The sequence below is a fragment of the Natrix helvetica genome, assembly GCF_964273705.1.
Source record: "Natrix helvetica genome assembly, chromosome: 7".
NCBI classification, from domain to species: Eukaryota; Metazoa; Chordata; class Lepidosauria; order Squamata; family Natricidae; genus Natrix; species Natrix helvetica.
Genome location: NC_138558.1, coordinates 9,361,016 through 9,384,532, shown reverse-complemented (window position 1 = coordinate 9,384,532; position 23,517 = coordinate 9,361,016). Strand labels below are relative to the sequence as shown.

The window sequence follows — 23,517 nt, the reverse complement described above, 5'->3', positions numbered from 1 at the left end:
ATAGAGTAGAATAGAATAGAAATAGAATAAAATAGGATAGAAATAGAATAGAATAGAAATAGAATAGGAATAGAGAGTAGAATAGAATAGAGAGCAGAATGGAATAGAATAGAATAGAAATGATGGCCCTGCAGGGGGATAGCTACATTAACAAAAACACAGGCAGTGTGTATGTGTATATTAGGGCTGAACCACTCTATCAAGCCTGGGTAAGGCCACACTTAGCATCCAGTTTTGGTCGCCACGATGTAGAAAAGATGTGGAGACTCTAGAAAGAGTGCAGAGAAGAGCAACAAAGAGGATTAGGGGACTGGAGACTGAAACATATGAAGAACGGTTGCAGGAACTGGGGATGTCTAGTGTAATGAAAAGAAGGACTAGGGGAGCCATGTCTATGGAGATTCTCGGACATCCAGGTCCTGGTTGTCCCAAAGATGTTTTTTTTTAAAAGGCAATTGGACTTTTTGGTTTTTCTTTGAAGATGTTTTGCTTTTCACCCAAGACGTTTCTTAAGCTCTGAAGAAGCTTCATCCAAGAATTGTATAAAATGTGAAGGATGTTAAGGTGCAATTATATTAAAGTGTGTTCTCAGAAAAGGAGAGAGAGCAACAGAAAAATCGTATTTCCCCAAAGCAGAATCAAATGAAACATGTGTCAGGAGGAATTAGGTTTAGGGGTTAGCCTGAAAAGGAAGGCCACCCATTTCGACTTACTCTGACGGCACGGTTAATTTCTTCAGCATCAAATTCTGCCGGGGGAGTGACCAGAGCAGACAGGACATGCCCAAAATCACCTGAGGTTTCTTCCTTCAGAGCATCTTTCAACTCCTTTAAAAAGAAAACAGAATCTATGTCATTGTCAAGAATCCTGGGCAGCTTCAGCAAAAGTACCTAATCCAGCATCCTCCAGCGAATCACGACTGGGGGGAGGGGGTCATAAATATCTTAGCCCACCATCGGGGATGAAATTCAGCAGGTTCTGACCGGTTCTGGAGAACCGGTAGTGGAAATTTTCAATAGTTCAGAGAATAGGTAAATACCACCTGGCTCCGTCCCCATCTACTCTCTGCCTCCCAAGTCCCAGCTGATTGGAAAGAAATGGAGATTTTGCAGTATCCTTCCTCTGGAGTGGGGAGGGAATGGAGATTTTATAGTATCCTTTCTCTCGAGTGGGGAGGGAATTGAGTTTTACAGTATCCTTTCTCTGGAGTGTGGGGGGAATGGGGATTTTGCAGTATCCTTCTCCTGGAGTGGGGAGGGAATGGAGATTTTGCAGTATCCTTTCTCTCAAGTGGGGCTTATTTCAGGGGGTCAAAAGAAAATATGACCCTGTCTTATTTTCAGGAAAACATGGTATTGCTAGACTTAGCTGGACTGTACCACTTCAGATATAAGCCACCTGCAAGGTGTTTTTGGATGGGATGATCCCATCTCAGGGATCTGAACATTCATTTTAACTGGATTTTTCTTTCTTTTCTCCCCTTCTTTAGGGGGGGGGGAGCGGGAAATCCCTTCTCTGACAGAACTCCTCTAATTACTCCTTTCAGAAATACAATATCCTGCTTTTTATGACTTTATAAGTAACTCACACTACAGAACATACATAATACTCTTTCCTCCTCCTCTTTTTTCCACAACAGCAATCCTGTGAGGTGAATTAGGCTGAGAGATAGTTATTGTCCCGAGGTCACCCAGCCAGCTTTCATGACTAAGGAGGAACTAGAACTCATGGCCACCTGGCAATTGAGCCAAAGTCACCCAGCTAGCTTTCATGCCAAAGGTGGGGCTACAATTCACCATCACCTGATGACTGGGCCAAAGTCACCCAGCTAGATGTCATGCCAAAGACAGGACTAGAATTCATCATCGCCTAGTGATTGAGCTAAAGTCACCCAGTTGGATGTCATGCCAAAGACAGGACTAGAATTCATCATCGCCTGGTGATTGGCCCAAAGTCACCCAGTTGGATGTCATGCCAAAGACAGGACTAGAATTCACCATCACCTGGTGATTGGGCCAAAGTCACCCAGCTCGATGTCATGCCAAAGACAGGACTAGAATTCATCATCACCTGGTGATTGAGCCAAAGTCACCCAGCTAACTTTCATGCCAAAGACGGGACTAGAATTCACCATCGCCTAGTGATTGAGCCAAAGTCACCCAGCTAGATGTCATGCCAAAGACAGGACTAGAATTCACCATCGCCTAGTGATTGAGCCAAAGTCACCCAGCTGGATGTCATGCCAAAGACAGGACTAGAATTCACCATCGCCTAGTGATTGAGCCAAAGTCACCCAGCTGGATGTCATGCCAAAGAGAGGACTAGAATTCATCATCGCCTGGTGATTGAGCCAAAGTCACCCAGCTAACTTTCATGCCAAAGATGGGACTAGAATTCACCATCGCCTAGTGATTGAGCCAAAGTCACCCAGCTGGATGTCATGCCAAAGACAGGACTAGAATTCACCATCGCCTAGTGATTGAGCCAAAGTCACCCAGCTAGATGTCATGCGAAAGACAGGACTAGAATTCATCATCGCCTGGTGACTGGGCCAAAGTCACCCAGCTAGCTTTCATGCCTAAGGCAAGACTAGAATTCACCATCATTGATGAGCCACTTAGCCATTTTTCATGCCTAAGACAGTACTACAACTCTCAGGGCCTGGTTTCCAGGCCAGCATCTCAACCACTACACCAGACTAGCTCTTCCATACTACTGACCACAAAGAATCAGCAGCTGGAGATAAAACAGAGTCCCTCGCCCTCCTAACATGCCCCCCCCCAACACTTCACAATATTTCCCAAGGATGCAGACCTTTCCAGTGTAAGATTTGAACTCTGCCGCTATCAGCTGCCGTTGAGCATTGGATCTCCCTGTCAGGATCTCAATCACTGTCGTTTCATCCGTGCCTAAAAAGCGAAATCAAGAAGGGAGTCAGCTCAGAAGCAGAAAGGATCTTGACGCTTGGAGGCAAACATGTTAAAAGTTTAGCGATGGTGTGTTCTAGAACAATGTTCCCAGGGAGGTACACATTAAATTTCTTAGGAAAAGTACAAGAGATGAAATCCTGAATGCACAAAGGGGGCAAGCCTTGACATATAAAGATAAGGAGATAACCATCCTGAAACAGATACCCAAGAAAGTGAGGGAAAAAAGAAAACAATATTTGCAATTGGTGAATAAATTATACCAGAAGGGGGTGTGGTTTAGATGGTTGATGCCTGAAGGTATGTTAATATTCTGGGAGGAGACAAGAGTTAGGATTAATACACCCATAGAGGCGCAGGCCTTTATGGAGAAAAATAAACTGCTCCTAGAAAAACCAGATGACTCTTCAACAGACATACAAGACACGGGAGGGGCTGGAGCTCTGCCAGCGGGGGGAGATGGGGCGACAACAAGAAAGCTCAGATCACACAAATGAGTAAGAAAAGCCATCTGATATATACTGATCGAAATTACCAATTGAATTTACCACACTGACTACATGTTATTACTTAATATTGAATTTTATGCAAATGTATACTATGAGTTTGGAGGGGGGGTGCATCTACCGTATTTTGCAGCTGCCAAAATTTGTAACTTTTCCCTTACCTTTCCCCTTTGTAAAATATAAAAAAACCAATAAAACTTTGTTTAAAAAAAAAAAGTTCAGCGATGGGCAACCTCTACCCCATTCTCAGGTTTCCTTTACAAGTTTCACGGACTAGTTTCATACAGTAACGCCTGAGAGAAGCAGCAGAGTCACATGCGGCTTGGCTTGGGGATAGAAGTAACAGGCTTTGGGTTTTTTTCACGGTCATCCTATGGGACATCAACCGACCTTCCAAAATTTCCTTCCTTCCAACCTGAAATCCAGGTGGTTGCAAGGATACTGCTGGGCGTTCTTCGTTGCAGAATGCAGAAATAGCTCACCAGGCCTTCTCCCGTGTTCTTTCATCCTCTCAGTGTAGCACACAGCCATTTCATTGTGGTCCCCCTACACAACTAACCCAGTTTTGGTAGCCAGAAGCCGAAAAACGGCAACCTAACTGTTCTAACCCAGGCGACTTTTGCGGGAAACAATTCGTTCCTTCTGTCAATTCAAGAGTGGAAAGTTCTGTGTGGGACTATAAGAGTCTCTGTGCCAAGTTTTGCCTTGCCCTGCACTTGGAAACTAGTTATCTGGCAGATCTCCAAGCGAAATAAGGTTCGTGTTGATAAACATTCCTCTGAAAGACTGTTTGCTCAGCCTTGCTGACTGTGAATGAAAGGAATTCACAGGCGTGTAAGTAAAAAAGGTTTTGCTGGGACCAAGACTCTGCTTCTTGCTTTTTTAAGGAAGCCTAGTCAGAACAGATTTGGCCCGTGGAGCCATCCTGGAAATAGCAAAGGCCCGGCCAGCGGTGCCTCTGCAAGCAAAAATGGGCCCCTCCTGAGCTCCGTTTTTGCTCGCAGAGGGTTGCAGGAGGCCGTCCCAGTTGAAAACTAAGCTTGGGAGTCCATTTTCTCTGGCAGAACCCTCGGGCCACAGGCGCCCCCGAAATGAGTGATGTCAAGCTGGCCACACCCACCCTGGCCACGCCCACCCCAGCCCCCGAGGTCAGAGATGATGAAATCGAGTTTGACACCCCTGCTCCAAGCAAACTGTCCTCCTTTCCCAAAAGAAAACAGGATGCTTACCCAGTCCTTCCATTGCTTTTTTAAGTGCCTCTGCATCTTTGGAAGCATTGAATCCTGCGAAATTCTGAATCGTCCCTCTAGAACCAACCTGGAAGAAAAGAGATGGCGCTCAATGACACAGGATTCAAGAAACGCATCAAGCAAACAGGATTTTAACACCAGCACCGAATCACTTAACAACTGGGACAAGAAAGGCGGTAAAATGGGGCAAGTTCACTTAACGCATTTCTCACTTTGCGACATAAATTCTGGGCTCAACTGCGGCCGTAAGTCGAGGACTACGTGTGCTTTATTATTTTCTGCCTATAATACAGGAATCTCCCCATTCAGGCAGCCAATCCCATGGGAAAAACTTAGAGGGAGTCAGTCTTAGACATTTTGTGGTTTTGCAGTGACTCCAGGCTAGATGCAAGCCTCATCCTTCCTCCCTGGTGGCTGGTTGTTTCCTAACAGGTATAGTGATTGTTGTGGCCAAAGTTGCCCAGCAGAACTGGTGGCATACTCAGACAGTGAGGAGGTTGGGGAGGAACACGGGCCAGTCCTGGAGTCTGGAGAAGGCTCTGATGAGGGCTCTGCATCGGAGGCAGAGATTGAGCCATTGTCATATGCCAGTTATCAGCTGCCTTCAGAGTCAGACATCAATGAGGCAGACGAACAACTGAAGCCTGTTCCCAGTGTGTGCATGTACAGAGTTGCCAAAGGCAACAGCTAAGGAACAAGGGCCAACTTGGGAGTAAGGCCACAGGTGGATGATAAATGGCCTCTCCCATAGGGAATAAAAGAGGAGCAAAAGGGGAGGGGAGTTTGCAGGAGACAATTAGTTTGCTTAATTGGTTCCTGACTCTCCGAGACTCCTGGCCAAGTTTTGCAGATATCGGCCTGGCAGCTCTCCAAGCCAGATAAGGTCTGTGATGTAAATCCTTCCTTGAAAGACTTTGCTGGATGTGAATGAGCAGAATTCACAGGAAATTAATAAAAGGTTGTTTTTTTTTGTTTGGTTTGGTTTGGTTTATTTGGATTTATATGCCGCCCTTCTCCAAAAGGACTCAGGGCGGCGTACAACATTAAAAAACACACATCCCAAAAGTTAAAAAAAGATTAAATCCATTTCCAAAAAAAAACAAACCGAATTTTTAAAAAAACAATACATTTAAAATAAGTTAAAATTAAAATTAACAGGCCAGGCCGGCTTGCTGGAAAAGCCAACTTTTTAGGGCACGTCAGAAGGACCGGAGGTCAGGGATTATGCGGAGCTCTGGGGGCAGCTCATTCCAGAGGGACAAGGAGTCTGCTTCATCTCTCGGAAAGCCTTGGTTAGAATAGTGATAAAGGTGTTGGACTAGGAATGATAAGATCTAGCTTCAACTCAACCCTTAGCCATGTACAGACTTAGGTTTGTCCCTCTCTCTCTCTCTGCCCAGAAAGACAAGCCAGGAAAAGTGGTAAAAATTAACCACATTCTGGAGTGAAGTGCTGCTTTGTTGAGAACTAGAGGAAACCAGAATCCAAGTAAGAAGGAGAAAACAGTAAATTAGATCTATTCTCATCTATATTTTCTTTTTTACCATGTTTCCCTGAAAATAAGACAGGGTCTTATTTTCTTTTGGTCCCCAAAATAAGCACTTAGCCTTACTTTTGGGGAGGTCTTATTATTTTTGAGGTGCAGGAGGTGGCAAGCGTGGTCACCTCATGGCTGCTGCTGTATCGCAATATTTTCAGGGAGGGCTTATTTTGGGGCGAGAGCTTATTTAAGCGCATGTGCTCAAAAGCCCAATTGGGCTTATTATCCGGGGAGGTCTTATTTTCGGGGAAACAGGGGACATCCAGGTAACCTTTATGAAAAGACACTAGTGCAATCAAATACGTAGAAACATACAGTCACCTTTATTAAAAAAATTAGGAAAATTGTCACAGGACGCTAAGACAAAGAGGCACTCAAACGTTACAACAGAGAATCATTTTCTAGCCCTTTATGACAGAGTCATGGCAAAGCTGATTTATTCACACCAAATGTGCCAACAAAAGGAAACGCTTGAGTTTTTAGTTGATAACATCTGCTGTTAGCACATAAGAAGATGCAATTCACGTAGGTGTGGAGAAAGAAAGAAAGAGCAAGCTTTGATATGATCTCAGCCTTTCAGGAATGCTGACTTAATTCCTCTATTAAAAAAAAAAATTAAAATGAACCCTGCCTGGATGACGCACTCTGAAGAAATCACAACTCGGAAGAATAAAAGTCATAAATACAAAAAGCCCTTGCCACAATGGAGCCAAACATTTCTGTTGCTAAGCGAGACAGTTGTTAAGGGAATTTGGCCTCACTTTAAGACCCTTTCTTGCCACTGTTGTTAAGTGAATCATTGCAATTGTTACATTAGTAACCCGATTGTTCTGCTTCCCCGTTGACTTGGCTTGTCAATCAAGAAGGTCGCAAAAAGAGATAACGTGACCACAGCACACTGCAACTGTCATAAATATGAACCAGTTTGCCAAGCATCCAAATTTTGATCCCGTGACCATGGGGATGCTGCAATGGTCGTAAGTGGGAGAAATGGTCCTAGGTCCCTTTTTTCAGCGCCGTTGCAACTTCAAATGGTCACTAAGGGAACCGCCATAAGTCAAGGACTCCCTGTACAGGTAAACCTCAATTTACGAGTGGTCGTTAACAACCATTCAAGGTTGCTTCAGACATCCCTGTTCTGATGGAGGCTTCCCAAGAGCATGAAGCAAACTCCTTGTCCCGACAAACACCCCTGTTATTAATTGACTGTGAATTCCCATCCAGCAAAGTCTTTCAAGGGAGGATTTACAGTCACAGACCTTATCTGGCTTGGAGAGCTGCCAGGCTGATCTCTGCAAAACTTGGCAAGGAGTCTCAGAGAGTCACGAAGCAATTACGCAAACTAAATGTCTCCTGCAAACTCCACTCCCCTTTCGCTCCTCTTTTATTCCCTCTGGGAGGGGCCATTCATCGTCCACCTGTGGCCTTAATCTCAAGTCGACCCCTGTTCTTTAGCTGTTCCCTTCATCTGGCAACTTTGCGCATGCACAAATTGGGAACAGGCTCCAGCTGTTCGTCTGCCTCACTGATGTCTGACTCAGCTGATAACTGGCATATGGCCCTGGCCTCCTCTCTGCCTCCGACACAGAGCCCTCCTCAGAGCCTTCCCCAGACTCCAGGACTGGCCCAGGTTCCTCCCCAACTTCCTCACTGTCTGAATCTGCTGCCAGCTCCGCTGGCCGCTGGCAGCCCACAACAATCCCAAATGGGATTTACAACCCTGTTTTGAAGTTTGGACCATGGGGACTCGCTTTACGTCCATCATGACTCATGGACTACCTGTATTCACGAAATGAATGAATTCCCACCCCCCCTCCACCCCTTCTCCACCTCGCTCTGCACTGCAGTGTGGATTTTGCAGACGGAGACAAAAAGAACCAGCCTAACAGCAAACTCTATTTAAAAAAAAAAAATCAGGGAAGGAATTCAGCTGAAGCCCCACTGACTGTGAATCAAGGAGGCTCAGCAATAATTAGGTTTTCCTCCCATAAGCCGACAGCCTCTCTCGACAAACTGCAATTTCCACATTTCATAGAGTTTTGGGGTTTGTTGGTGTTGTTATTTTTTTTTTTTTTTTGCAACGTAGCAAAATTGTCTCGGCTTCTCAGTTTCCCCGAGGTCTGTATTTAGGACGTGCGGGACAAGTTGTTGGTGTAAAAAATTGCATCCCATAGCAGAACACGTTTTCCGGATTGTGCATTTTTTGGCTACAACCTGCTTTACATAACATGATATAGGGCTTTGAGCCCAATGCAATCGAGGCAGATCAGTGAGAATGGGACCCACCGAAAGGACATCCCAAATTCAAGACCCCCTTCTGTAAGAATTCCCAGGGAGTTTTCTTACATAAACGTTAAAAGTAAAGGTTCCCCTCTCACATATGTGCTAGTAGTCATTCCCGACTCCAGAGGGCGGTGCTCATCTCCGTTTCAAAGCTGAAGAGCCAGCGCTGCCCGAAGACGTCTCCGTGGTCATGAATAAACGCCGAAGGCGCACGGAAGGCTGTTACCTTCCCGCCAAAGGTGGTCCCTATTTTCCAACTTGCATTTTTTACGTGCTTTCGAACTGCTAGGTTGGCAGAAGCTGGGGCAAGTCACGGGAGCTCACTCCGTTAGCAGCGCTGGGGATTCGAACTGCCGAACTACCGACCTTCCTGATTGACAAGCTCAACGTCTTAGCCACTGAGCCACCGCCTCCCTTTCATACCTGATAAATGTGGATTTATCCCCTCTTTCAGTGTAAATGAAAAGGGGTTTTTTTGGGGGAAAAAACGAAAGATGGGCTATAATTCCTTTGAATGTTTCTCGTAAGATAAATGTAATTAAGGTAGACTTGGCTGCAAGGTTATTTTCTATTTTGGCAGGTCTTACTCTCTGCTTATTACATTATTTTCAAGAGCTTTATGGGATATTGGAAACATTTTGGAGGGCTCTCCCCTGAGTTTACATAGATGCCATATTTAATCTTTTATTGCTTTTATGCTTAGGGCTGGGGATAGGGGGGTGATTGCTGCCCGTATCGCTGCTGAGGGTTAGTTTCAATCTGGTTTCAGATGGCACCGTAATTGTTATCAACTCTATATGCTATGTAAGCTGCCGAGAATCATTCTGACTGTGTGGGGCAGAACTGAGTTTAATAAAGCATTCAATATTTTTTAGCAAGGGTATCATGCAATCTTCCAATACAAACATTGTAATTATCTGCTGAGAAAGATGGATTTCACAGTCTACACTTTCAGGCTTATTTCTCACATGTATCATATTTATAACTTACCTGGAATCATCCTGAAATCTTTGTAGAACAGAAAGGAAAAGGGCAGGGCAGGGCAGGGGAAGGAGGTGTGGGCAGGGCAGCAACAAGGATAGGATAGGGAGGAGACTTATACACAGGAATGGGTAAAATGGATTGATTATATACAGAATAAATACCAGACTAGGAGGTATTATGTAGCCTTTAGGTAAGAATGTTTAGACTGATAGATGATCAGAGTAAACAATACATGGGATGCTTGGAATTGTTAGAGTAGTGTATAGCGGAAGTCAGGGGGGGGGCTTTGAGTGGGAGGTGGGGGTGGGTTAGGGTCGAGGGTGGGGTAATATATACGCATAATTAAACTAGAAGATGGGATTAATGAAATATTGTTATTTTAAGAGAAATTTATATTATGATTTATATATGTTTAATTAACTTAGAAGATGGGATTAATGGGCTATTGTTACTCTAAGAGAAACTTATATTATGTTTGTTGGGAGCTGAGGGGGTACAATATGTGAATGAGTAATCTACTTTAAGATGGGGGGAGGGAGGGGGTAAAATATTTGGTATAATATTTGAATGAGAAATTTTTTGGGTGTTGGGGGGAGGGGAGGGCGCATAGTATCTGTATGTGATTTACATTGTATGGTGGGGGGGTTAAAAGGGGAAAAATTTGTTTGTATAAAACTTTTTCAATTAAACAAAAGGATAGGATGGGGAGGGGAGAGAGGGAGGGGAAGGGAGGGAAGAGGAGGAGAAAAGAGTGGAGTGGAGGGGGAGGGGAGGAGAGGAGAGGAGGAGAATAGACTGGAGAGGAGAGGAATGGAGTCATAGAGTGGAGAGGAGAGGAGGAGAATAGTGGCGTGGAGAGGAATGGAGTGATAGAGTGGAGAGGAGAAGAGGCGAATAGAGCAGAGTGGAGAGGAGGAGAATAGAGTGGAGAGGAGAGGAAAGGAAAGGAGGAGAATAGAGTGGAGTGGAGTGGAGAGGAGAATAGAGTGGAGAGGAGAGGAGGCGAATAGAGCAGAGTGGAGAGGAGGAGAATAGAGTGGAGAGGAGAGGAAAGGAAAGGAGGAGAATAGAGTGGAGTGGAGTGGAGAGGAGAATAGAGTGGAGAGGAGAGGAGGCGAATAGAGCAGAGTGGAGAGGAGGAGAATAGAGTGGAGAGGAGAGGAAAGGAAAGGAGGAGAATAGAGTGGAGTGGAGAGGAGAATAGAGTGGAGAGGAGTGGACTGGTAGAGTGGAGTGGAGAGGAGGGGAGAGGAGGAGAATAAACTGGAGAGGAGAGGAGTGATAGAGTAGAGAGGAGAGGAGTGGAGTGGTAGAATGGAGAGGAGAAGAGAGGAAGGGAGGGGAGAAGAATAGAGTGGACAGGAGTGGAAAGGAGGAGAATAGACTGGAGAGGAGAGGAATGGTAGAGAGGAGAGGAGTGTAACCTTGGGAACTTTAAGAGGGGTGGACCCTCTACTGCCATGGCTGGGGAATTCTGGGAGTTGAAGTCCACCCCAAAGTTCCCACAGTTGAGAAACATTACAGTAGGGGATAATTAAGGAGGCAAGAATTCCACAGACTTACCAAATAAGGAGTTCCAGCCCAAAAAATTAGGGGTAAAATGCAGACTCTTGCAAGCTCCAATAAGCACCCCGCCCAGGTTGGACTGAGCTCATCAAGGTGGAATTGCTTTTGAAACTTTTGAATCACTTCTTTTTGGGGCATTGCACAACTCAGACTAAGCTGGTGTTCATTAAATAAGGAAGTAGCAAACACCACCATCCCACTAGCAGTTTATGTCTCTTGAGCATTTTAAGGTGGTTTGGAACAAAAACAGCAATAAATGCACGTCGTCTTTTTTAAAGCCACAATTGTAACCCCAATTTCCATTGCTAAGCAAGGGGGTTGTTAAGCGAGACATCCCTGATTTTGCGACCTTTCTGGCCACAGTTGTTAAGTGAATCATGTGGACATTAAGCAAACCTGACTTCCGACATCGATTTTGCTTGTCGGTAGCCAGTCGGGAAAATCACGAGTGACGATAACATGACTCTGGGACTTTACAAGTGTTGTAAATATATACCGATTGCCAAGCACCTGAGATTTTGATCATGTGACCATGGGAATGCTGCATCCGTTGTAAGTGCGAGGACTGGTTCTAAGTCACTTTCTTCTAACTTCGAATGGCCACTAAATGAATAGTTGTAAGTCGAGAACTATGTGTGCATCCCAAGAGATTTAAAGCAGTGGGAAACAACAATACTTCAACTATGTTCAGTCATTTGTCAATCAGGAACAAAACGGATGATTTTGGTTATCACAGGAAGAGAAACAAAGCTAGGTATTTCGACTGTAATTATTCTGCTTTTTTGCTGAATTGATGTTTTCTGGTGCCAGGATAATTTGGCCAGTTTTGTAATTAATCTCACCCAATTTTGTAATGAATGTGCATCTTGACTTGGGGATTTAAAAAATAATCTGTTTCTATTCAGTCCTAAGCTGCAAAATGTCTACATTGGCTCACTCAGTCCTTCATTTCAGTTTGTCAATATTTACTTAGCAAGAGTTTGAACTGGCATTTGCCATAAAATCAATACAATGCTGCTACTCTGAGGCGTAAACCAGGCACACCCTCCGTGGTTTTTTTAAGCTTTTTTCTTTTCATCCTGAAGCAAAAATAAATAAATGCTAGTTTGGCAGCTTGGTGGACTGATCTGTATTTCCTCGACTGCCTCACACTGTGGGAAAATGATTCATTTGCACAATTATTTGAAATTGTGGAGTAGAAGAAAGTGGCATCACACCACAGTAATATGGATGGAAAATGTAAGGCTATTATTTCAGCAAAAATCATTTATCTAATGCAGGGGTCTCTATCTTGGCAATTTTAAGACTTGTGGACTTCAACTCCCAGAATTCCTCAGCCAGCCACCTCGCTTAGGGAGTGATCCCTGTCCCAACATATAATTTTAGTGCTGTTTTTTTCTTCTATACAAAGCTAAGGACAGAATAGAATAGAATAGAACAGAACAGAATAGAATTAGAATTAGAATAGAAGCTGGAAGTTTCCTTGGAGGTCTTCTAGTCCAGCCCCCTGCTGAAGCAGATATATTAGATTAAATCTAATAAATCTGAAAAAAAATAATTTGACTTACCCAAGTAGAAGTCATGATGATCTGTTTTCACAAAGATGCTGGAAAAAAAACCAATACATCGGGTTATTAAACAAGGATGAATTCAACTATATGCAATGCAGGGAACAGATACAGATTAACAGAGTTGGAAGGGACCTTGTAGGTCATCTAGTCCAACCCACTGCCAAAGCAGACCCTAGACAATTTCTAACAGATGGCAGCCCAGTCTCTTCTTGAAAGCTTTCAGTGTTAACAATAAACAGTGTTTATTGTTTTATTGTGGTCTGTACACCGTCCCGAGTCCCTTTGGGGAGAGGGGGCGGTCTATAAATTTAATAAATTAAATTAATTAAATAGTGATGAAACTCCCACAACTTCCGAAGGCAACTCCTGTTCCTTCGGTTGATGGCTCTCACTATCAGAAAACTTCTCCTTATTTTCAGGTTGAATCTCTCCTTGATCAGTTTCCACCCATTCTTCCTTGTCTGGCCTTCAGATGCTTTGGAAAACAGCTTGACCCCTTCCTCTCTGTGGCAGCCCCTCAAATATTGGAAATATTGGAAATACATGTCTCCCCTGGTCCTTCTCTTCACTAGACTAGCCATGCCTGGTTCCTGCAACCGTTCTGCGTGTTTCTACCCTCAACAGATGGCTGTTTATCCTCTGATAGAACACATTTTTAAAAAAACATTGCTTGCTATCTCTCAGGGTCACTGATCCCACTGAAAACCTGTTGTTGTTATTATTATTATGTGGCTAATCTTTGGTGAGATTCACAGCCTTTGGGGCTGGTTAGTAGCCTAACAGCTCAAGTCCTAACCAAGGACCTAGGAACTGTTAAGGTAACATCGGAGGATATAAGTTGTTCCAAGTAGGGTTTTTTTTTTTTTTGTAGAGTCAGAATGTTCAAGTCAGGTAAATTTAGAATTTTCAAATAGCGAGGTAGCCCTTTAGGTATTGCTCCAAGGGCCCAATTACAATTGGGACAACACATGATTTCTTTTTCCACAGTCGCTCAACCTCAATTTGCAAGTCCTGGTATTTTGATTTTTTTTTTTTTTTTTTGCTGCTTATCTTCAATTCGTGCATCACCAGGTATTGAAATGGGAGTAAAGCAATTTCACGGAATGGCGATTCTGCCTGCTTTGGGAGGAAGCAGGAAGACTGGCAAGCAGAGACCATGGGGGGTTGGACTAGATGACCTATAAGGTCTCTTCCAACTCTGTTAATCTAATAATCCTCTGCTAATTCTTTTTCCTTAGCCCTTCTTTTCCTCCAAGATGGAATTTAGAGACACTTTTCTATCTTCGTGGATTTCTTAATCAATGTTCCTCTCGGGTTTTGTATTTGAAAAGACTGAAGTTTGGTTCAAGGAGTATATGCAACGGAAGCAGTGAAGAGCTCAACTCAGGATTTACTCCTATGTTGGATTGAGCATCCTTCAACCGGTTCTTTCTGTTCTATTCCCAAACTCAAGGGTACAAGAATTGGAGAATCCATAAATAGCACTAGTATTTAGACTTACATACCGCTTCATAGGGCTTTTACAGCCCCCTCTACGCGGTTTACAGAGTCAGCCTCTTGCCCCTCAACAATCTGGGTCCTCATTTTACCCACCTCGGAAGGATGGAAGGCTGAGTCAACCTTGAGCAGGTGAGACTCAAAGTGACAAATTGCAGGCAGCCAGCAGGCAGCAGAAGTAGCCTGCAGTACTGCATTCCAACCACTGCACCACCTCGTTGGTTCAGATTAGCACTATCTACTGGGAAATGTGGGGTGGGAAGTTGTGGATTCTAGCTTTTGTTTGTTTGTTTGTTTGTATCCTGCCTTTATTTTTATAAATAACTCAAAGAGGAGAACATACCCAATACTTGTTCTTCCTATTTTCCCCATAATAATGCTGTGATGTGGGCTTGACTCAGAGATGAATTGGCCCTTAGGCTTTCATGCCTAAAGCAGGATTAGAACTCCCAATCTTTTGGTGATTGGCTCAGAGTCACCTAGTTGGCTTTCATGCCTAAGGCAGGACTAGAACTCCCAGGCTTCCAGTGATTGGCCCAGAGTCACCTAGTTGGCTTTCATCCCTAAGGCAGGACTAGAACTCCCAATCTTTTGGTGATTGGCTCAGAGTCACCTAGTTGGCTTTCATGCCTAAGGCAGGGCTAGAACTCCCAATCTTTTGGTGATTGGCCCAGAGTCACCTAGTTGGCTTTCATGCCTAAGGCAGGGCTAGAACTCCCAGGCTTCCAGTGATTGGCCCAGAGTCACCTAGTTGGCTTTCATCCCTAAGGCAGGACTAGAACTCCCAATCTTTTGGTGATTGGCTCAGAGTCACCTAGTTGGCTTTCATGCCTAAGGCAGGACTAGAACTCCCAATCTTTTGGTGATTGGCCCAGAGTCACCTAGTTGGCTTTCATGCCTAAGGCAGGGCTAGAACTCCCAGGCTTCCAGTGATTGGCTCAGAGTCACCTAGTTGGCTTTCATGCCTAAGGCAGGACTAGAACTCCCAATCTTTTGGTGATTGGCTCAGTCACCTAGTTGGCTTTCATGCCTAAGGCAGGACTAGAACTCCCAATCTTTTGGTGATTGGCTCAGAGTCACCTAGTTGGCTTTCATGCCTAAGGCAGGACTAGAACTCCCAATCTTTTGGTGATTGGCTCAGAGTCACCTAGTTGGCTTTCATGCCTAAGGCAGGACTAGAACTCCCAATCTTTTGGTGATTGGCCCAGAGTCACCTAGTTGGCTTTCATGCCTAAGGCAGGACTAGAACTCCCAGGCTTCCAGTGATTGGCCCAGAGTCACCTAGTTGGCTTTCATCCCTAAGGCAGGACTAGAACTCCCAATCTTTTGGTGATTGGCTCAGTCACCTAGTTGGCTTTCATGCCTAAGGCAGGACTAGAACTCCCAATCTTTTGGTGATTGGCTCAGAGTCACCTAGTTGGCTTTCATGCCTAAGGCAGGGCTAGAACTCCCAATCTTTTGGTGATTGGCCCAGAATCACTTAGTTGGCTTTCATCCCTAAGGTGGGACTAGAATTCCCAATCTTTTGGTGATTGGCTCAGAGTCATCTAGTTGGCTTTCATGCCTAAGGCAGGACTAGAACTCCCGGGCTTCCAGTGATTGGCCCAGAGTCACCCCCTTGGCCTTTCATGCCTAAAGCAGGACTAAAACTCACCAACTCCTTGTTTCTAGTCTGGTGCCTTAACCCCTAGACCAAACTGTCCCTAAATGCTATGGAACTACATTTCCCATCTCCCTGTCAAACTAGAAAAGATAGTTTATCCATCAATATCTGGAGACCAGAAATGCATCCCCCCTGTTCTGTACAGGGTCACTTCTCCTAGGTCTAATCCAGGTGCCCTGCACCCCCGTCACCCCACCACGGCATCTTACTTTTTAAAACAACATTATCATTTCAAAAGCTAGTTTCAGCCGTTGGCTGTGGTCAAATATTGCTGCCCCAGCTGAAAACTCAGAGGATCCTGAATAGCTGCCTCAGGTGAGTCTCGGCTGATGAGACGTGTGAGGGGACCTCCCAGATCAGGAATTTGAAAAGTAAATAGATTCAGAAAGAAGCAAAAACAAGCCACATTCATAGTTGCCAGAGAAAACTTCATCTGCCAACAAAGTCCGGCTCGAATAAAGAAAACTTTGGTTTGTAATTCGATCAGGGGGGAAAATGAGCACAGAAGGAAAGCGAGAGGGACAGATCGACCCCGATTTCATTTGTTTGTTTCTGTTTTAAAGAAACATTTTAACTGAAACATAAATTGTTGACAGAAAGAGAATGGCAGAGGGGGAAAAAGGGTGCGTGTATTGTGCTTGTAGTCATTTTGCTCAAACAACCCCCTCCCCATCCCGTGCTAAAAATGGGGAGCTACTTGCTATTCTCTGAAGAACCTAATTGCACGTCCCTATCAAGGACTCCAGACACAGAGATTGTTTGAGATGAGATCCCGGTCAGTGTTTGAAAGGGAGACCACCAGGAAATCACATGCCAGAAGAAATGGTACCAAATCATTAGTAGACTGTTGCAGAAGAAAAACAAACAAACTTCTCATAGACTTTCCAGGTAGATTGAGTCAAACTCTGAAAGAGAGAGAGAGAAGGGAGGGAGTAAAGGAGAGGGGGGGAGAGAGGGAGAGGGAGGGAGAGAGCGACACAGACAGACAGACAGACTCATGCATTTAGCTGGCAGTAGTCCAGGGCCAGTTTGAGACAGACGGTGACTGAGTGATTGAGAGAGCGGAAAAAGGGAAGGAAGTAAGGAGAAAGAGACAGACAGACAGACAGACAGACAGACAGACAGACAGAAAGTGAAGGAGTGAGATCCATGCGCTCAGCTGGCAGCTATCCAAGGCCAATTGGAGACAGGAAATGACTATTTAATTGAGGGAGAAAGTGAAAAGGAAGGAACGAGAGAGAGAGAGAGAGAGAGAGACAGAGAGAGAGAGACAGAGAGAGAGACAGAGAGGGAGGTAGGGAGACCCATGTGTTCAGCTGGCAGTTATCCAGGGCCAGTTGGAGATAGGCAATGAATCTATTTAATTGAAAGAGAGAGAAAGTGAAAAGGAAGGAACGAAAGAGAGAGAGACAGAGACAGACAGATAGACAGACAGAGAGGGAGTGAGACCCATGCGCTCAGCTGGCAGCTATCCAGCACCAGTTGGAGACAGGCAATGACAATAATTTGAGAGAGAGAAAAAGGGAACGAAGGAAGGAAAGAGAGAGAGAGAAGAAAGAGAGGGGGAAAGAAAAGAGAAAAAGAAAAGGAAGACTTTCCGTTGGTTTGGTTTCTCTTTGTAGAGTGGGGAAAAGATGTCCAGGAAAGGAGCAGGGCAGCGCGTAACAGGGAGCGCGCAATCGGGGCAGGGCGCGCCTTCTCTGTTGCGCTGCGAAGAAGCTGGGACGGGGCGCTTTCGAATTGGTGTCCCCCCTCCCTCCCCGCCTCCCTACCTTGGACAGATCCCCCCGGGGGGGGGGACCCCCGTCTGGCTGGTACCTCGGCTCTCCCAAGACAGCGGGAGGCGAAGGGGAACCTGCAGGCGCCGGGGACCGAGTCCTGATCCCAGGCGGGGCGCGCCCGGGTGCAAAGGGCGAGGTGAGTTGGGGCTGGGCTGGGAAGTTGGGTATAGGAGGAAGAGAGGATAGGAAGCTTGCAAGAGTGGCTGGGGTTAGCGATCCCGGCTTTCCAAGCATCCTCCCCATCCAAGTCTCGGGGTGCAGGGAAGAAATCGAGCGGAGAGACTTACCCGAAGCAACAGTCCGAACTGTGAACTTGGCGAAGGAGAATAGTAGCTACGCCGGCGCGGCGCTTGGGAAAAAGTAGTGCTGTCGCGTTCCCGCCCTGCGGTGGCTCCACCTGCCCGGAGGTGCGGAGGAGGAGGAGGAGGAAGAAGAAAACGGGGTTGGACAACCTTTACCACTTCTTCCGATAGGGGGCGCCTTTCATGGCTTTTTCTTTCCTTTTCCAGCATTGGCCCAAGAAGACTCAGGCACCAAGTCTGGTGGCCAGAAGGGTTTTGGAGGACCACCAAGCAGGTTGCATCCTCTTGAGAAGCAAGGCTGGGGTTTTAACAGCGTAACAGAGTTGGAAGGGACCTTGGAGGTCCTCTAGTCCAACCCGCTGCTCAAGCAGGAAATCCTACACCGGTTCAGGCAAATGGTCATCCAATCTGCTCTTTAAAAACCTTCACACAACTTCTGGAGACAAGGGGGTCTTTGTGAGAAAGGGGAAGGCATGGTGGTTTGAAAGAGCTGGAAGCTAGGTAAGACTGTGGTTGTTAAGGTTGGGATGGGAGGCCACAAGGAAGTCCCTGGTTTACAGGCTAATCTTAAACACTCAGAGCCAAAAAGGTCCTAACCGGAAGCCCCCCTTTCAATTCTGGAGCCAACCGGAAGTCCGGTTCCCCACCACCACCACGACCATAGAGTCTCCTCCTAGTGCGGTGTCCGTTTTCCTCTGCCAACCAGAAGTCTGGTTCCCCCTACCATAGAGTCTGCTCCTAGAGTGGCATCCTTTTTCCTCTACCTGTCCTAACCGAAAGCCATATCAATTGTGGAGCCGACCGGTGACAGGGAGCTGCAGCAGAGGGATGAAAGAGCCACATGCGGCTCCAGAGCCATGGTTTGCAGACCCCTGCACTAAACCTTAGAGTGGTCAGGATGGTATGAAGCCATCTCAAGGATCTTCCTAATGTCCCCTGCCCTATTAGCAAAACCAGCATTGGACACAGCCTACCATTCCCACCACCCCCATTCAAGATGGTTAATGTCTTCTTCTGCATTATGTTAAAGCAGGGGTGTCAAACTTGGTTTCATTGAGGCCTGCATCAGGGTTGTGTTTGACCTTGGGGGCCGGGGAGGGGGATCTGGGGGCAGGGCCAGCTGGACGTCACTAATCAAAGCTCTGTTTTAGGCCGCGATGGCCTCCTGCAGCCCTCTGCCAGCGAAAACAGAGCTCGGGGAAGGCTGCATGCAGCCCGCCCAGGCTTCGTTTTTGCTAGCAGAGGGCTGCAAAAGGCCGTCGCGGCTGAAAACAGAGCCCTGGTGAGCTGCACATGGCCCTCCCAAGCTTCGTTTTCGCTGGCGGCAGCACCATGGGACGGTCCTTTGCTGTTTCTAGGGCGGGCCTGCAGGCCAGATCCAAGCACCCCGCGGACCAGATACAGCCCCTGGGCCTTGAGTATGATAGCCTTGTGTTAAAGGGTAGCAGGCAGTGGTGGGATTCAATTTTTTTTACTACTGGTTCTGTAGGTGTGGCTTGGTGGGCATGACAGGAGAAGGATACTGTAAAATCCTCATTCCCTCCCACTCCAGGGGAAGGATTCTGTAAAATCTCCATTCCCTCTCCCCTCCTAGGGAAGGATACTGTAAAACCTCCATTCCCTCCCACTCCAGGGGAAGGATTCTGTAAAATCTCCATTCCCTCTCCCCTCCTAGGGAAGGATACTGTAAAACCTCCATTCCCTCCCACTCCAGGGGAAGGATACTGCAAAATCTCCATTCCCTCCCCACTCCAGGGGAAGGATACTGCAAAATCTCCATTCCCTCCCCACTCCAGGGGAAGGATACTGCAAAAATCTCCATTCCCTCCCACTCCAGGGGAAGGATACTGTAAAACCTCCTTTCCCTCCCCACTCCAGGGGAAGGATACTGCAAAATCTCCATCCCCTCCCCACTCCAGGGGAAGGATACTGCAAAAATCTCCATTCCCTCCCCACTCCATGGGAAGGATACTGTAAAATCCCCACTCCAGAGGAAGGATACTACAAAATCTCCATTCCCCCCTCCTTCCTAGGGAAGGATACTGTAAAATCTCCATTCTCTCCCGATCAGCTGGGACTCGGGAGACTGAGAATGGATGGGGGCGGGGCCTGTCAGCGGTGGTATTTACCGCTTCTCCGAACTACTCAAAATTTCCGCTACCGGAATTCTCTAGAACCGGTCAGAACCTGCTGAATACCACCTCTGGTACCAGGGTTCAACCTTTTTGAAAAGAAAAAAAGAAAGAAAGAAATGCCTCAGACCGAAGGCAGCTTTTATTCAAAAGTAACCAAAGTGGTTTATTAGCAAAGACAACAACAGAAAGGCATCATGGGAATAACAAGTAGATTGGTTGCTCTGAAGTACAGAACATTATTGAGGTTTGAGGAAACACGGTGGACAGCACCAGACAGAGTCACTTTGGGACACCAGAAGAGCTTTCCGGAAGGACAGTGTGCCGCAAAAAACAAGAGGACAATTAAAGTCAATCCAGAGAAGGCAGATTTCCGCGTCTGCCGTGTCAGCGGTTAACATTTATAATAGGTGCCTTCAGGCAGCCAAGGAGACAGCAGAGGTGCTCCCGTGTCTTGCTCTTACAAACACCGTCATGTTTATTTATTTTTTTACAAATACCAACCTATGCGACACTAACATCGTACCTTTCAAGTAGACTCCTCAAAACTTCCCAGTGGCCAGGCCAATCTCAATTCATGGAGCACGTTGGCCGCTTGGGATAATATTTTGGCACAAAGAATTGTCCAGAACGACAAACGATGCCCTTGTGGTACATTGTATTTTCATCCTGCCAATTTTACCGCGGAGACCGCAGCGGCGTCTCCTAAACCTTAGGAAAATTCTGCGGTGGGGAATTGGACTTGTTCAAAGATCATCCATGAGCTTCGTGGAGAAGCAAGGTCTCCAAAGGTAATCTGGATTTTTCCAGAGCCAAATCTAGGCATTTAATGTGGGCATGTTTGATACACACCGAGCTTTGCCATCCAACAGGGATATTCTCGTACATCTCAAAGGCATTCCCTGAGCTGAACAACAGGACTCTAGGAACAGAAAGCAATATGTAAATATTCATATTCTGTAGGAAATTCTGCTTTGTGATTTATTATCCTGGATTTCTTCCTTCCTGCCACAGAAAACCTGTGGAGGGGGGGGGGGTCTGTGAAGATTCACACAAGGTCAAATTGTTTTCCAATTCATTTCCGTGGAGGTCCACACCGCCGCTAAGTTCCCACCTGCACCACACCACACTTACATCCCTCTGTGTGTGCTATTTTACGAAAAAGTCTTTGAAAATGAAGGCTTATTCAATTTCGGCTGGGCCTAGACCAACAAAAACGTCTGAAGTGGAGGAATATCTATATCTATATATAAATGGCTCCGTGTTTGTGTGTGCGCGTGCGCGTGTGTGTTCCAGCATAACTGTAGAACGCCTTTCAACCAAATGGTACACAGATGACTTACTCTCTGGAAACAAATATTGTGGGGGTAAGACACCCCTAACACCCCTCAGGGGTGTGTGTGCTCTGTTAATATACAGCCTGTTGTGCCTTAAAATGGCTTCTACCGTACTGCCGTAAAATGACTTCTACTGTACAGCGCAGTGGAGTCACCATGGTAACGGCTTTACAGTACTCCACAAGGGGTCTCCCTCTGGTAAGGGGGATAATCCAACATTAGAAATTATGTTTGGTCCGGACATTTTCCCCCTATCAATAAAATACCCGGGCAACGGCGGTTTATCAACTAGTTCTAAATAAACAGGAGTGAGCAATTAATTTCCCCAACAGGCCCACGTGAAAAACTGGTTGTGGAGGATTGAACCAATGGGGCTGGGAAGGTGCATGGGCTTGCATATATGTAGATTGGGGAAAAAAAAGGAAAAAGCAGTTTCCTTCAAAATAAAAGCAATCCGCGTGGACCAGAACAAGACAGGGATAGCCATAGGTCTGGATCTGCCCCTGGGAGCCATAAAACACTACTAAGAAGCTCCAGTTGTCCGATTTAATACTCAGTGACTGTAGGGAAGAAATTCCTGCTTCTACTCCATTACCAGTGTCCACTTTTTGTGACCCTACAGATAGTCCTCGAGTTACAACGGTTTGTTTCAAAGTTACACCACTACTGAAAAAAAAGCGTCTTAGCACCGTTCTTTTCACACTTAACGACCGTTGCAGCATCCCCATGGCCGTGCGATCAAAATTCAGATGCTTGGCCTCTAACTCATATTTAGGACGGCTTGGCCACTGGCTCATATTTATGACAGCTTGGCCGTTGGCTCATATTTATGACGGCTGTGGTGTCCTGGGATCACACGATCCCCTTTTGCGACTTTCTGATCAAGCCAAGTCAACAGGGAAGCCGGATTGGCATAACCCACCCCCCCGTGTCGTTAACTTGACAACTGGAGTGATTCGCTTAACGACCGTGGCGAGGAAGCTGGCAAAACGGGGCACGATTCGCCTAACGAATGTCTCGCTTAGCAGCAGAAATGTTGGGCTTGATTGTGATCGTTGAGGACGACCTGTAATAAGATCCACAGGAAGAAGAGACTCTTCAAGACAGCAAATCAAATGAAACGAGGAAACAGATAATTATCAACTCGGTTTCTGTCCCTTTAGGATGTTTTCCTCTTGTGACCCAGTGGTTTGTCATGTCAGTGTAGGACCAGGAATGACGTTAACATGGTTCTCTCTCACTTGGGGGTCCTGCATTAATAAACATGTATGCAAGGCGCATGGGGCAGCTCTGAGACACCACCAGTGTTATGAGAAAGCAAGTCAAACGGACCTTAATCCTGTTTTGATTCATATGGTGAGTGGGTTGTTTTCCATCAGGTTATTTATTGCAAAGTTCCTGCTGCCTTCTCCAATTGGGTACCTAATAAATTCAAATCCGCTGGTAAACAGAATGCAAGGTAAAACCTTAGCACTCTGAGAAGGCATTAAATTATGGGGGAAACCAGTTTCTTGCATGTAATCAGGTTGCTTTTAGCACGTGCAACCAGGTTTGCAAGTATCTCCACATGCCTTCAAAATTAAGATTAATTTTAGCCTGAACGAATTACTTTGGTAAGTAATTTGGATAATGTGGCTTTGGGGAGTTAGGACCTTGTAAATTATTCAGACATTTGCATAATCAACGTGATGATAATGTACCAAAATCCAGGAGAGCATACATTGTGTTAAAATGATTGGACCCACTGGCTTAAATCAAGTCCCATGCTGGCTGGGGGATTCTGGGAATTGAAGTCCATAGATCTTAAAATTGCCAAAGTTGGACACTTCTGGTCTGTGAAGCCTACTAGATTTCCACACGGAACATGAGTCACTTGCTGCTTTACAACACACTAGGTTTCTGGATTAAATTATGCTAACACGCAGAAAGAGTCCTAGATAGTCTTATAAACTAAGTTTAGCAACAATTTTGGCGCAGGTGATTTTCAGTTCCAAAGTGCTGCCTATTTTCTAAAAGAGTATTTTTTTTAAAAAAAAATCTGCATTTAGGACAAAAAAAAGGGGAATCCTTATAGCAGATATTTCAAAATAAGGTGGAACAACAATGGACAGTGTGAGAAAAATAATGGCTCCCTTATTTCTTCCAGCCAGTTCACGCAATCCCTCCGTTTCATCGTTA

General features: G+C 45.7%; 1 protein-coding gene across 2 annotated transcripts in view; it reads right to left on the bottom strand.

Annotated features, from left to right (window-relative positions):
* The window catches only part of ANXA3 (annexin A3), a 36,929-nt gene extending 18,971 nt beyond the window's left edge, over positions 1-17,958 (bottom strand). The window contains exons 1-5 of one of the 2 annotated variants that reach the window (XM_081960327.1): positions 17,856-17,958; positions 12,625-12,662; positions 4,663-4,750; positions 2,815-2,909; positions 714-827 (exon numbers count right to left, since the gene is read on the bottom strand). In XM_081960327.1, the coding sequence (XP_081816453.1) occupies positions 714-827; positions 2,815-2,909; positions 4,663-4,750; positions 12,625-12,639 (312 nt within the window). In that variant the 5' untranslated portion in view covers positions 12,640-12,662; positions 17,856-17,958. Of the gene's footprint in view, positions 1-713; positions 828-2,814; positions 2,910-4,662; positions 4,751-12,624; positions 12,663-17,559; positions 17,658-17,855 lie in introns of those variants that run through there. The other variant, XM_081960328.1, reaches the window with a different exon arrangement.
* Positions 17,959-23,517: the final 5,559 nt, after the last annotated feature.